Below are 15,972 nucleotides of genomic sequence, written 5' to 3'. Positions count from 1 at the left end.
ATAAGGCTATGAGGCGGACCATAGTTGAGCACCCCCTAATAATTTTGAACACCTGGAAATTTCTATGTGCGCCAAAACCCGAAAACACGTGCGCTTTCGCTTTTCGCCTACATCTGAAAACCAGCCACAGTGGCCGGGATCAAATCCGTGCCCTTGGGCACACCGCGTTAGATCCAGTGCTCTCCGGCGCGCTGGTGTTGTACGTTTATCCGACGTTGGTTCAGTTCTAACTGGAGAGTGTGCTCCTATAAACTATTTTGTCGCTGCAAATTTGCGTCAATGCGTAGCATTCTTTGCGGAGTACTCCCACCGAGCCAGAACCGTGTAACGCCATGCATATCCAAAAAAATGCAGTGTTTGCGGAAATTTCACCTGCTGTTGTTAAAATAGCGTCAATGGAGATCATTGGTCGAGCAGAATTTTGGAAAACCAGAAAATAGAAAAAAGAGAAAAAAATAAGAAAAGAGACGAACTGTATAACGCCCTGCATTTGCACATAAATGAACATTATGCGGAGGTTCCACTATAGCCATTATAATAGCGTAAATGTAAATAATTGGTCGAATACAAGGTTTGAAAAATCAAAAATAGGAAAAGTAGAAACCAAGAAGGAAGCGTTGAACAGTGTAACGCCCTGCATTTCGACAAAAATGCAGATTAGGCGGAAGTTCCACGTGTGACCTTTATAACTGAGTAAGTGGAAATTGGGGCAGCAGAATTTTTAAATACCTAAAAATTAGAGACATAGCAAAATATGGAAAAAAGTGGCGAACAATCTACCACCCTGCATTTCCACATAAAGCAGCAGACTTGGCGGAAGTTCCACTGGTAATCGTTAGGGTACCGGAAATGGAGATACTTCATCGAAGACAATTTTTAAAAACCAAACGATAAAAACATAGAAAAAAGTAGCATACAGTTGCGAACCGTGTAACGCCCTGCATTTTGCTATAAACGCAGATTTGACGGAAGTTACACCTATAATGCTTGGGATAGTGTAAGCGAAGATAATGGGTCCACCAGTATTTTGAAAAACCAAAAACAAAACGAATTAGCAATATTAGTGAAAAGTGGCGAACCGTGTAACGCCACACATTTCTACAAATACGCAGATATGGTGTGTGTTCCACTCGTAATCGCTATAATGGCGTATATTGAGATTAATGCTAGAACAGAATTTTGAAAAAGCAAAAAATATGACAAATGGTGATCCTTCTAATGCAGTGAATTTCCACAAAGGTGTAGATTGGGCTTAAGTTCCACCAGCAATCGTTTTAATAGCGCTGCGACACTATTTTATAGTGGCTATTTGGCTATACGGCTGATTCCGAGCTGCCGTCGCCTGTATAGCGTTGCTAACATGGCAACGGCCGGCTCGTCATCAGGGTGCACCAGTTTCCTATTGGCATAGATAGCCTTCAGCCGGACAGCGTAAGGCCAGGCTCAGATTGTTGTCGCAACTGTCGTAATAACTTTAAATAATGATGTCTCTTCACGTCCTAGCCAACCGAACGGCGTGGAACGTCATTTTTTTACGTCCATAGCTCGCGATATGGCTGTTCGTAGTAGTCTGAAAATAGCTTAAATTTTGTCGAACAGAACTTTCAAAAACCAAAAGAATATTGGTGGAAAAAACTCACACTCCACACTAGCGGCAAAAGAACGTTACGCATTAGTGGACAATTCTCTGAATTTCCACCGATTTTTTTGGTAATTGTGCACAGAGACAAACCCTCCGAAGTTTTCACTTTTACGTATTGCAAGTGACGTTATCGTAATTAAAAGCCTAACGCCTAAATAAATTTAGCACAAGCCCACATCACGACGAACGCAGTTGGGCAGCAACGCGTGGCTTCTGTGTCTGAGGTGCATTTTCAAGAAGAGCCTTTCCACTCAGTTTGCTGCATCAGCGATAAAAACGGAGGAAGGATAGCAAAGAAGAACCATTGCAGTTTTCCGTCCTTCGGACAGGCCACCGTCAAAAACTGCAGGGGACTTGCAACCAGCTCCTTTCGCTAATTAAAGCGTATATATATAGAACAAAAATTTGTCACTCTTCCCAAAATCTTACAGCAATGTGTGTTTCACCATCTGTTGTGAACCTCTTTTTAGTGACGCAAGTATTTCCCAGTGAAAAAACATTCACGAGTGAGCCCAAGGCTGTTTGCTTGCCAGCCCGGCTTGCTAGATTGTTGACTGATTATAGGGTTTAACGCGCCGGCGTAACGCAGGTGATGAGGCGCGCCGTAGTGCAGGGCTCCAGATTAATTTTGACCAGCTGGGGATCCTTAACGTGCGCTGAAATCTCGTACACAGGGGCGTTTTTGCTTTCCGCCTCCATCAGAAAAGCAGCCGCCGCGGCGGGGAATCGAACCTGCCAACTTGTGCTCAGACACACAACGCCTTAGCTAGCCCCTGAGCCACCGCGGTGGGTGGCTTGCTACATTTTCACGTATTAAATAAGTCCCTTCTTGGAAATGTACTACAAGCCTTCGTTTCCGCCACGATAAGGGGACGTGAGTCACAACACGCAAAACCTTCAGTAGGACCGCTCCACGTACCTCTGGCAACGGCCAGCTCGGCATCAGGGTGGACCAGTTTTTGACCACCAGTAGCTGAGATTCCTATTGGCATGGATACTCTTCGGCCTAGCAGTGTAACTTCCGTGTTCCTCTCCGAGGCACCCGCCAGCACCCTTGGCAGGAATCGCCATCTGCGTGCGTGGAAAAAACATTTCCATCATCTGTCAACCGACGAATCACTCTGTCCACAAATGAACTAGTTTTCATTGTATCCGGATTCAATAAACGTAAAAGCAAAAATGTATATTTTTAAATAGATTCATGCTTCATTGCAAGCTCTGATCATATAAAAAAGGAAATTCGATCACATCTTCGGCGCCTAACTCTGTAGCCAGAAAGCAGCTAAAGAATTCGACACAGTCCGCGAACCTTTTTTATTTGCGGCATATAAAAAGTAGTTTTTAAACGAGCCGTTTAACTGCTAGAGCGGTTGTCATTAGAGTCATGATACGAGTAAAATATTATAAATTTAGTGGTCAAAAATCTGATTTATGCCTAGTGATTTAACAAAGTATCTCAAAATTGTGAGTTTTTAATATAAAAAAGTTTAAAAGGCCATTTTACGAAGCATTACGGCTACGTACCTTGCATCAATTTTCTTTGATTTGGGCTTTTACGTTGGTCTTGATTATCTCCTGTGATCTTGGTAAGCTCTAAGTTTTGATAAACTCCTAATCCGGCATCAAGGTCACCAAGGTCAGGTTGCTACTTATATATCCGAAATCTAAATTCCATTCTATTTCCTGACCAATACACATATAACGTTCCAAGGATAGACTTTTGAACATGGTTGATAATTTACCACTCGTAAGAGTATAATCTTCAGCATATGGCAAAATAGTGTAAGACTATACTATAGCAAACTTCCGTAATGCGGCAAGGTTCATTCAAACCTGGTCTGTGTTTCTGCAGAAATGTTGCACTGCAGCGTCCTTCTAGAGTTACACAATAGTGCTAGAGACAAAGCTTATTTTTGTGGTATATCTAGCCATTAAATATAGGCGATTATCTGAACGTGGAGTAAAATAATTATTTAACACTCCACGGCGGGGTGTACCATCGAAAAGTAGAAATTTAGCAATATACTTTAAAGCAAGCTCTTTGCCATAAAAAAAACTCGATCTAAATTTAATTCCTATGATGTTCCCACTTTAGGTTTAAAAATAACACTGCCGAAGATGAATGTTTTCTTTTCATTTTCCAAAACTCCCCAATAGTCACGGCAATAGAAACAGTGCAACCGTCTTGTGAGCTGGTAAGATATTTAACCTAACAGGGCTTGCTAGTATGGCAAATGGGGTAGAGATATGTAAACTAGATGCACCAGGCGTGTGAAAGACGTGTTCAATATAACGAGCTTCGTGCAACGAAATAGCACTGAGTCTAAGTAAGGTAACTGGAATATGTTTCAAAGTTGATGCATTCTTGCCCGTCTATATTGGCAGGTTTTAAGGTCTAATTGCGGGCAGCTCCAGTTCTCATCAGCATAAGTTCCTTAGTCCCCTTCACTCAAATTCTATTTACAGCTCGTGATGGAACTACGAGCTCCCATTAGTGGGGAACGACATTTCCTATTGATATTTTGGTACGAAAATATCAATAAGATTGAACATGTGCTTACAAGTGAAGGCGGCGTTGCGCTTACATCCTGAAGCTTGCGCTTCAATAGCTGCTCTCCCCTTACTGGCAGCAGTTTTAAAGCAAAGCTTTTTACCTCTACCCCCCAAGGGTTCTTTGGCGACCGTTGGTGTCACCAGAAAACTCTAGAGAACAAATAAAAGAATTTACTGGCACCGCCGGGAATCGAACCTGGAAATAATGAACCAACAAAGCGAGAGCCCGTTGTCTTACCGATTTAGCTACGAGCCCACGCGAGAACGGGAAGACAGGTGGTGTACCCACCAAGCACATCTACGGGTTTACCCCGTGCGTTCTCGCTGAATGCCACGTGAAAGTAATACGCGGCAACTCACGCCCGTCTAGCGGCCATGTGGCAACCTTGCTCATGTGGTAAGAGTTCAAAAATTAAAGGAAGCTCACACCAATGCATGGCATCTCACTTCTAGAACGCCAATGTGCTAAAGCCTGTGGCCTCCAGTATTCACGTAAAAAACCACAGCCCATTGTCGTCCGCCCTCACGGCAAATCAAGGAATACATTCAAATACTCATTGATGGCCAGGCCATCACTCCAAGCCCAAGCATCAAGATACTGGGCCTACATCTCGAGGCTAACACCAAGAGTGACCTCTCCTTGCAGCGCCTCAAAAACAGCATTAATCAAATCATACACATGATCAGGCGAGTTGCCACCAAGAAGCGAGGCCTAACGGAATCCGGCACTTTTCGATCAAATGAAGATTTTGTCCTCTCGAGAGTCACTTACGTCAACCCCCTGTGTTGTCAACAAGGAAGACATAGAGATGCTTTATACAATGATCAGAAAGGCGGTTAAGCAGGCCATTGGTATTTTCATGAGTGCGTCCACACAAAGGCTGCTTAGCACGGGGCTCCACAACACGGTGGAAGAGCTGATAGAAGGCCATCTTTCTAACCAGAAGGTCCGACTCAGAACTGCGGTGGGCACCCAATTGCTTCTCCACATTGGCTAGGCAGCCTAAGATGTCACTGCGCTTTACGTACTCCCAGACGCTTGGCGACTAAAACTAAACATGCTCCCTTTGCTTGGAAATATGAACCCCTCACGTAAAGAGGGTCACCGAAAGGCACGGGCTCAAGCGCTAAAAACCACCCTTTCTGGGGATCATGCAGTTACCTACACAGACGCCTCCAAACATCGAGGGAAGCAATACGCCATCATCGTGGCTACCTCCAGAACTAACCTCTTTGGGTGTACCTCACTTAGGACCCAAGAAATGACGGCAGCAGAAGACGCAGCCATCACCCTGGCTCTCACTCAACAAGGGGTTCAGAGGGTAGTCACTGATTCTCAGCAAGCCTACTGGAATTACCAGTCTGGTTGGGTGTCCTGACCTGCACATCGCGTGCTACAAAACCACTCCCCAAACGGTTCCATTCAGCTCATCTGGACACCCCCTCACACTTCAATGGAGGGGAACAAATACGCCCACCCAACAAGCCTGCGCTTTCACCTTCCGTGCTATCGAGCTGCACGAGGACAGTCACCCGCTTGTCACGTTCAGGGAGATAAACCAGCATTGTCTTCTTCTGAGACAGACCATACCTTCGCCTTAACTGACCTTTCCAGAGAACAACAAACCACCCGTCGTCTGATACAATCTGGGCTCGTTCCCACAGCCTACGCGTCTTCACTTAACGCATCCGAATCGCTATGACACTGAATGTAAATTTTGCTCAGAAGTAGGAACACTCATCCCCGTAATCGGGGTGTGCGACTTTAGCCCTGAGCACCCTCCTCTCCTTCCGTCAACTACCCAACCAAAGCAATGGGAGATGCTGCTGTCCAGGCCCTCTCTACCTACCCAGCTTCAGCGGGTGGACAGAACACAGACCGCGCGGACTGCATATGGGCCCCGCAGACGAAGGAATCACTCCCCAGGACTGCACTGTGGGCCGTTCAGAAATCTGAACAGAAGTATTTCTTCCTCCTCCACCTCCTTCTCTGCCGCAAATCTCGTCGCCTTCATCCGCGGCGCAGAGACGGAGAAGTCAGATCGTCTAACACCGGGTTGGAACTTTAATTTTATAAAAAAAACGTTTTCACACTTGTTCTACACCAATACAACTCAACCAAGCACCGTTCATGCATAATGCATCGATTTAACCTTACCAAGAATATCTCTTTGAAGTAATAAATAGTGTGGTTAAGTGCATTTCCCTTTACTCTGGTCTTACTGTTTGTAGAGCGATGTGAGGGAATTTAAGTGACCTCGCACGGGTAATCGCTATGGGTGCCGTTAACAGCTTTGCTTTCCAACCACATTCACGGCGTGGATTGGCACGATTTTTTTTCTTCCCATCTCTTCTCCCAACATTTCGCCTTTAGCACCTTCGCCTGCAGGTATGTTTGCCACGGGTTGCCCGTTTTGCAAACCTCAACTTCTCTCCACATTCGTCTCTTTTTGTCCTGCTGCATAGCTCGCGCAATGGGGCGTCGTTATACATTTCGGTGGTCTGCGGTGAAGCAAGTCACAAGCGTTGGACTAGTTATTTTTTAAAGCAAGTTTCCAAGCAAATGCATGTAAGTATGTGGACACTTTTACGACCATGCAATCTGCGCACATACCTTCAACAACATATTTATCCCCTCCTGTATTATGAAGACACGATGGCGTTTGTGGTATCCGGGCAGCAAGAGCGCATTGTTTTATTGCATAATTTTTGTGAGACACATGAAATGTTTTATTTCCAGAGTTGATTTTTGCGCCACCATTGAATGGCGTGCGCGTACAATAAATGTTCCTAATTCGTCTTCAGCAATGCTACGTTTAACGGTATTTTTTTCAAAGGCCTTACATCTTTTCGTCGTCACGTTGAGAGTTTACCGGTGTTCCCGTGCACCCAGTATCCAAAAATGCGTACATGCTGCTGTCGTATCCTCTCATATAGTCTGCGCAAACATAAAACGTCGCTGTGCATTTGTAAGGAACACTGGGCCTGTATTTATAAGGAACACAGGATGTATTGTGTATGTGCTGCCAGCTACCCTCGTGCAATGAGCTAAACCTGCAGAGTGTGGTATTGGCCGAGTTGGTACTTCATCTTAACTATACAGCGCAACTTAAACAAAGATTTAAGCTGAGGCACACAGGTTGAGCGCTGACTTCCAACTGAAGTTTTATTACAGAAACGAGCTATATTTATACACACGCATGCACACACCTACGATGGAATAATCGACCCGATAAGTAATCTATATCAACTGTGCCGGAAACGTGACATTCAAAACAGACCCCAAAATGATTATCAGCCCCTCGCTCTCAGCAAGTGTGTGTATGTTGAGATGGCATGCTAGGTTGCTTCGCTTCGCACGTGTAGATACTCAAGTTTCTTTCCTGACGGGGCTGTGGCAAGAGAAATTGTGGAGGCTGCGGAAATCAGTACGCTAGGCGAAGATTGTGTCAGAACACCTTCGATAAAAGTAAAACACGGCCTCCGGCTCACATGAGACACAAGATAGTTTGGCGTTCTTTGCATTGGTCGCCCTTGCGCTAATAAACACCAGCACCAGCGCCAGCACCAGCACCATCATCATCATCATCATTACCATTTTTTTACCTGTCAAATGCTCGCCGGTTCTCCCGTACAGATACGCTCCCTCCGGCCCCCTTTTGGATATAGGACGTGACGTGATGCTCTAACTTCTCCGTAGCTAGTCGCTCAATCTCTTCAATGCCCGCCGGCGATGGCCCACCTGTGTCACCTGACGACATTGCCTTTTCAAGCGTTCTTTTTAACCTGCAAAGATTTTAAAGCGAAGCTTTTAGCTTCTCTCTGATATCGTCTGTAACCCACCCCAAAACGCACTGAAGGAAAGCCAACTTTTTTGGACGATGACTATGGTGATAGGTGACGTCAACAAAAATTAAAACGCTTCCCGTGGTCGAAATCAAAACCAGGGTCCCTCGCGTTGTGAAGCCGACGCCGATCCGACTGCGGGATTCCGTCGGGGTTGAAGCACTTTAGAGTTCGAGAGGATCAGATGGTCGTATCATAGAACACCAGCATAGGTATAGCACTAGAGAGCACAATCACTTCAGGGTTGGTTCGTTTTGTGTTGGTCTTGATTTTGGAACGCTTCACATTTCCCCATCGTTGTCGTTTCGAGAGAGGGGCATTTTATTTATATTAACTGTGATGATGCTATATTGTGGGTGGTGCGTAAATATTGTCGCTGTAATAACGTTCTCAATTCTTCATTAAAAACACGCAGCTGGGAACGTACAGAGCTTAAAACTGTCACGTGGAACAACAAGGAAACTCAAAGCCCGAGGACGGAAGTTGAGATTTTATTGGAGGAAAGCAGAATAACGTTGAGTTTTTAGCAAATGCATCAAACGTTAGGTGGTCGCTTCACGAGTGCGCACGGGTATGGAGGAACCTCAATTAGATCTGTCCTGCGCTATCGCAAAGATAACACCTTAGGGCGTGCTCGTATTAGTTGTGTTACGTTTGTATGTCCTTGTTTTTATTTTTTCAGCGTCTGTGTGGCACAGGCGCTAAAAATTGAGCACCTTAAAATTCGCATTCTTTGGACTCCAGGACATAATAGAGGCGGACAAGGCCACCGCACGCGCCAGAACGTTGCTTGAAAGAGGGTGAAATCACCTTCCGTAGTCTCCCCAACATCTGTGCCCCCGCTTCAAGAAAGCTGTCAGCTGCAGCTTTCACACATCAAAAACGAAAGGAAGACGTTCTTACAAGGCGCAAGTTTGGATGGCATCTTGCCTTCTCTCAAGATGTTATTTATTTCTCTCAAGCTAAATAAAAAAATCTTCCCGCGTTCGGGGGACGTAGTGGCCTATACTGTGTACGCGAATGTACCCCAGACCACCCACGTCATGCATGATGATTAAAACAAAATACAGCGCGACTCGTACAACTACAGTAAAGAAGGACGATGGGACAAGCGCTCACTTGCAACTAACATTTATTAAGGCATCGTCTCATATTTTTTCATGAATAATCAGGACCATGAGCATGCGCACTTCGGTAAACTACATGGAACGCATCAACGAGATAATATGGTCAAAGTGGCGTTTTCGAAAATTCAAACTCGCTTTCACGCAAATCACAGAAGTATCGCTGATACACTTGTCCCCTTTGTGATCAATATGAAACGCTTCCAAGAGCTCCTCCTCCACTGTATTATCACTCCTACCAAGAATTGTAATCTGCTCAAAGCAAGGTCTGCATTTTTCCAAAGGACTGACAGGCCTGTAATCTTCGCAATGCGTGGGTATATGCGGGCGCGTACTATTGTTAAGAGAAGAACTATGCTCGCGTGCCCAGTAATTCACACATCTGCCCGTCTGGCCGTGTAGTCCTCCCGGCATGAAAGCGGTATCTCGTGTTCATAGTTGAAGACCAAGCCTGTGGTTCAGTACTTCAATGAAAATGGGCTACGACTACTTCTGAGTGACAAGGAGGGTGGGTTTGTTGCAATGCCTTCGGGTGTTTTCAATGAGAAGGCCGGCAAGCGATATAAAAGAGCTTCAAGCCCATGTAGGGAAGTGCCCAAAAGGCGAAAGCAAAGGCTGTGGACTGATGTGGGGAACTTGAGCTGCCCCATCTAGGAAAGGCCATTACTAGTTGCAAGAGCAATTGTCGGAGCGTGTTTTTCTCAGCTAAGTCGCATAAAGATAAGATGCCCTTCCGCTGTATTGCTAGTGAGCGAGGAGCTTGGCAGTCACATTTAAGCCGGTTTTTACAGAGGGATATCGGTAGCCTTAAAATGAACAACCCATTTATCCCCGAGAATTCACTGGAAGTCGAAGATTATGTTAAGAATGACGGCTCGGTGGAGTTTGCCTTTTCAGTTGAGGTTGAAGATTTATTTTATTTGGTGCCACACTCGGAACTGTTTGCGTATGTTAGGCAATGCATTGATGTAAACGGCGTGGTCAAGTTCGAGAATTCCTGTGGTATATCGGTGGACTGTTTTATGCGTTTGTTGGAGTTTTATCTGGACGCAACATTTGTTTCTTTCGAAGGACACACGTATATTCAGAAACAAGGTATTTGTATCGGGTCATGCGTTGCGCCAGTTTTATGCAATATTTTTCTTGCTAGTGTCGACCGGGATTTTCTTTTAGGTTTTCTCAAGGATGTCGTTTTGCGTGTGTTTAGATATGTTGACGATTTTGTAGTGTGTTTAAGAAAACAGTGTCACCTAAGTACATAGCAACCGCATAAGTGATTTTAGAGAATTTTAGCCGCCTTGGGTAGGGTCTTGCATTTACACCCGAGGTTCCCAGTGAAGACACCCTGGAGTTTTTAGATAATAATTTTAAGTTTTCATACAACCATGTTTGTTGGGTCTATCGCCCGCGTGTCCGTAAACAGCTTCTGGCATTTTCATCATCTCATTCAGACTGTTAAAAGGGGCATAGCGGGTCTGGGTTTATAATCTGCACTGAAGAAGTCCTGTGCACATGCTGTTCAAGAGAGCTTTGACTCTCAACTGAAGAGAGAGAGTTCTGTCGATCTGTCGGTTGGTTGTTGCCGAAGCCTTGCTGCGGAAAGCCTAAGGCCAAGTAGGTGCGAAGCGGCCAGAACAACCCAAGGCGAAGCCTGTTGTTCTACCCTATATACATAGAGTTACGCACAACCTGAAAAAAGTGGCAGAACGGTACCAAGTCCGGTGGTGTTTTCTGCTTCACAAAAGCTTAGCCGCTTGTGTGCGCGAATTTCCGGCAAGCCCAAAGCGAAGATGTGCGAAAAGAAGCATGCCAAGCGCTTTGTGCCCTGTGACGTCGGGGTTGTCTACGAGATACCGCTTTCATGCGGGGAGGCCTACATCGCCCAGACGGGCAGGTGTGTGAAAGATCTGGCACGCGAGAATAGTTTTTCTCTTAGCAATACTACGCGCGCGCATTTGCCAGCGCACTGCGAAGATTGCAGGTCTGTCAGTCCTTTGGAAAAATTCAGGCCTTTCTTTGAGCAGATTACAATTCTCGACAGGATGGATATTACAGTGGCGAGGGAGCTCTTGGAAGCGTGTTATATTAAGGAGAGAGGGAACACGTGCGTCAGTGATACTTCTGTGCTTTTGCGTGCCAGCGAGATTAAATTTCTGAAAACGTCACTTTGATCATGTTCTCTGGTTGATGCGTTCCATGTAGTGTACCGAAGTGCGCGTGCGCGCGCTCCTAATGATTCATGTATAAATATGAGACGATGCCTCAATAAATGTTAGTTGCAAATGAGCGCTTGTGCCGTCTTCCTTATCGTCCTTGTGTCGTTGTCCAAGTCGCGCTATATTTTTCCAATCATAAGGCACCAACTTGCATAACAGATTCACTTATTGCACATATGAATGTTTCCAGCAAGTTCCGCATAGTGCCAATGCTCCCACTGTTGTAGTGATGGCATACCAAATATGTTACATCTACTTCGGCATCGTCTTGTGTTCACCCGTAATCGCCATACGTTTTTTGCACTTTGGTCCCGAACCTGCAACTCAACTGGAGCGACGCATACACTACTCTAAAAATAATCACCACGTGTGCCCTCGAAGGCGCTCTTTAAAAATTGGTGTGGCAGCACAGCCTAATTTCCAGCACTCACCATATTGTTACGTGGCCGCTGTAGAGACGACAAGAACGATGAGACAGTCGAACGATGTATTTACAGTTTATTTACATGGCGCCAAAGCCTGAGCCCGCGCAGGCAGCGCGCACCCATAGATCTTCGTCGTCGTAGGCTGGGATCACAAACCACGCTGCATTGTCCTCTTCGTCTTCTTTTCGTAACATGGCCCCCCGGTTGAAAGCGACAACCCCGGTCAACGCCGCGGCGTGTAGGTTATGTGAGGACGAAAGATGAGATGACAATGCACAGTGAAGTTCTTGCCGCCACATAGGATGATGATGTCGTCGGTGATGCCTGGTCCCGCGACACGATCTCGTCAAGGCACCGACAAAACGTCTGAGGTAGCCAGAACCACGTCGGACTACTGGGCTGGGGACACGGCATCTTGTGTTGGTCACGCCTCGTCTCGTCTGGTCACAGCAGGTCTGGATGGGCTGGTCATGGGCTGGGGACATGAGGCGGGGAGGCGTGGTCGAGTTCAGGTCGCGTAAGGGCTTGGTTGTCCGGCGCGGCCCGCCTACCTTCGACGAGTGTGCTTGCGCCGAGACGTTGCGAATCGATGACCAGGGTGGCGATGAACCAACCCGCACCTGCACCAAAATGTTACGTGGCGGCAGTAGAGACATGAACGATGAAACAGTCGAACGATGTATTTACAGCTTATTTACATGGCGGCAAAGCCTGAGCCCGCGCAGGCAGCGCGCACCCACATCTTCGTCGTCGTAAGCTGGGATCACAAACCACGCTGCATTGTCCTCTTCGTCGCCTTTTCGTAACAATATCTATCCACACTCAATGCTACAGTGGGAACTGTGCATTTTTGTGACAATTACTGGTAAAAGAATGCGCCTTTAAGGAATAGAACCCCGAAATAAGAACTGTGCTCATTGTGCATATTATACCATCCCTTTCCCAAATCGTTAGATTCACCAGGGCCTAATGGGCTTAAAAAAATGTTTCGCTCACTCCAGATATATGGCGTGCCATTGTTGAGCTTTCCCGCAAGAGCCATTCTACTTCTCCAGCTCCACCTGACGTCTGCCATGATGAACCTAGTAATCTGTAGCTCGACCACTACTCTACTAGCTGATTCGAGAGGCCTGTTACTTGTGACACAAACTGCAAGTCGGCGACGGTACGGAAGTGCAGTATCGAATGTAATATCTGGAAGCTTGGTCTACAGAGCGTACGTGGAGGGCAGTCTGCTGACTTTACTTTTAAACGAAGCTTTCTTTGCTTCACCTATGACGATCATACGCTAATACGCACTGCAGAAATGCCAACTTTATGTAGTACGAGGTCAAGTGATGACGAAGGGTTTACAAAAAGGCACACCAAACGCCTAAAAAAAAACGCTTCCCGTGGTAGGAACGGAACCTGCTTTAGAATGTAGCTTCTTTTATTACTTTTCGCATTCAGGTTTTGGCAAAGAGAACACATTTGTTTCAAATAACAATGATAATCTTCCTAATAGCACGTAGTCCGGCTTCTTCAAATTTGGAACTAGAGTATGTTAAAACGGTTTGTGGTGCCCAAGTTGGAGGAAGCAAGTAATACATGAATAATTAACAAAACCATCAATCACAACATAATGCACGCCATCCCAGAACATTTAAAGATTAGCTACAAGAATAAACACAATGGCCCCGAAAAAAACTCATGTGCGCGAAAATGCTCGTTTCGCCCAACATATAAAGGCAATCGCGTGGTTCAGCCTCACCTCAATGCACCCAATTGATGAATCAATTCAGCCAACAATACAATTTCCGCCAGTGACAGTGTCAGCATGAGTGGAAAAAAATTCCTTCAACGCTGTAGCAACACCCAATGTAGAAATGGCTTTTCGACTTCCACCCTGCCACATCACAGATGACACTTGTACACCATGGAGCCGTGGACGTTGCTGTAATTCGTATACATTGCTCTATTGTAGGCATGAATTCGTAACAGCATTGAATTGTGGCGAAGCTGAACCTCAGAACTCCTTTAGAATGTCGCAGCTAGTCATAGAATGGTTCGTACTACAATGACACTACAGCTCATTGCTTGGGTAGGTGTAAGAGGAAAAACAGATGCTTTCGCATGCTCTACAGACTATTACGAAACGGTAGTTAGCCGCTTTTCAAAGTGGCTGACCACCCCCCGGAGATGTACGGGGTCTCTCAGGATGCCGGTATTCGGCCTGCTCGTTCTTAGTTGCACACTCCTCCTGGCTGTTGAAGAACTGGTTTCCGTTACGGCCAAGTTTGTGTGGATTCTTCATTTCATTCGAAAGAACAAAATTTTGTGTGCGTTTTTTTATGACAACGCTGCTCATACCCTTCTGGCAGCACAACAAAGTTTTACAACCCCGGCGCGGTACCTTCTAGCGCTTCTAGAAATCGGCTTGAGACAGCGCTTTTGCGGACGCGATTTGTGGGATCTAGGCGCTTGTAGACCAGGGTGTGACAAACTTTTGTTGGCCATATCCTCCACTCTACCCATCTTTCCCTTCCCGCTCTGAATGACAGAGGTTAACGCCAACAATTGTTAACGAAAGCATAGATGTCATTTTATTATGTGCAAGCTGAAACCATTAAAAATCAACCAGGTTTTTTTTAATTCTGACGTGTTTATAGTCACGAGCTCTGCTTTTGTTGCAACAGTGGCTGGTTTACATGCTGCATGTTTTTCCCGTGGAGAGGGAAAGTGGTTAAGCAGAACTGTAAAACCTCCTAACGCGCCGGGGTTGTATTTGGTAAATTGGCGGGGATTTGGTAAAATGCTCAATTGTAATTCCGCGAGATGCGGGTGCAGGGGAAGTTGCCTACGCTCGGCTTTTATAACCCGTGATCAGCAAAAGGACTACAAGAAAAAACCGTCATTGCAAAGCGAAGGTTTTACGTCACACTACAATATTGTTACGAGGATAAAAGGAAAAAACACGATGTATTTTCGGTATTTACAGAAGAGAGCAAGAAAGGCCGGAATCAGATACCCACCTCTTCTTCGTCCAAGAGCCTACAAACGTCTTTCGTCTTGGTCTTCGTCGCTGAGCAATACCGACGGGTAACAATATCTTTCACGTTTTAGCGATTTGCGTATTTTTTTGATAAAGCAAGCTGCAAGAACAAAGGGAAACGTATTTACTTTCTTTGTTGGTAGGCGGCTCATAAAAGCCACAATTACTAATTTCGCATTCAGTTTACGTGTGTGCGCACCTAGTATCAGAAAGCACACAAAAGATCGCAGGAAAAACAACAGCGCATTCACACACGTGAGATAGGCTGGCCGGTATGTAGCACCTTTAAAATGATATCGTGCATTTTGTTCTTCATAAAGAAAGAAGAGCAGGCAGATCACTGAAGCAAGACAAGGCTGGTATGCTGTCCTGTCTTAGTTTGTCTTATGCCCTTGGACGGTCTTCGCTTCCTTACTGTGGAAAAACTAGCACAAACGACAACAATCGCCTATATTGGGACGTTTCTGTTCTGGAAATGTTTGATAGGCTCCTGTCGGTGAGTATAGAAAAAAAACGCTCGCCTATTCATGATTTTTGCATTCCGATAGATCGTTCGGCTCCTTAGTGCTCTCCAACCTGCATTGTCTAATACTGATGGCAGTGTTTTGAGAACAAAACAGACTGAGAAGAAAACACACTGTCTACTCGCAGGGAGTTTCAATGTTGAGAAGGCGACTCACCCTGGATATAATTGAAGAAGGACTGCTGCGAGCTCCCGGTGTACAATGCGGCGTCACTAACGCTGCCGTTCAAACGGCGCATACTGTTGACGCTTGCTGTGCAGATATGTATTTCGAGTAGACAAGGCCAGTACAGGTGCCTCACCGGTGCCTAGCGTAACGCAGCTGCTCCGTTTATGAACCTCGGGCGCCAGCCCATTTCCGCCACATCCCCTAGCGACGACCCAGTGTACATATAGAGCAATACAGACCAAGCACGTTCTCTGCAGTTGGTAATTCGTCTAATGCTACATGGGTGCATCTTTCCCCGTGGTGGGTACAGAAAAAACGTCGAACAAGGATGGCGGCTTTGCCACTGTGCATGAAACCGTTCTTTCTTAGTTCCTTTATCAGGGTCGCAATTGGCTATGTCACTAAGAATTGAGATTTACTTTGAACTGGTGATATTCCTCACG

At 45.7% G+C, this 15,972-nt stretch overlaps 1 protein-coding gene across 3 annotated transcripts in view; it reads right to left on the bottom strand.

The window, feature by feature from the left end:
- The window catches only part of LOC144175816 (fatty acid hydroxylase domain-containing protein 2-like), a 122,340-nt gene extending 106,656 nt beyond the window's left edge, over positions 1-15,684 (bottom strand). Inside the window, exons 1-4 of one of the 3 annotated variants that reach the window (XM_077704820.1) lie at positions 15,518-15,684; positions 14,818-14,937; positions 7,802-7,981; positions 2,562-2,713 (exon numbers count right to left, since the gene is read on the bottom strand). In XM_077704820.1, the coding sequence (XP_077560946.1) occupies positions 2,562-2,713; positions 7,802-7,956 (307 nt within the window). In that variant the 5' untranslated portion in view covers positions 7,957-7,981; positions 14,818-14,937; positions 15,518-15,684. Of the gene's footprint in view, positions 1-2,561; positions 2,714-7,801; positions 7,982-14,817; positions 14,966-15,517 lie in introns of those variants that run through there. The other 2 variants (XM_077704822.1, XM_077704821.1) reach the window with 2 other exon arrangements.
- Between the last annotated feature and the right edge of the window lie 288 nt (positions 15,685-15,972).

Source organism: Haemaphysalis longicornis, unplaced genomic scaffold (assembly GCF_048455015.1).
Source record: "Haemaphysalis longicornis isolate Haplotype H1 unplaced genomic scaffold, Haemaphysalis longicornis Haplotype H1 scaffold_3, whole genome shotgun sequence".
Taxonomy (NCBI): Eukaryota; Metazoa; Arthropoda; class Arachnida; order Ixodida; family Ixodidae; genus Haemaphysalis; species Haemaphysalis longicornis.
This window is presented reverse-complemented; position numbering and strand designations above follow the sequence as displayed.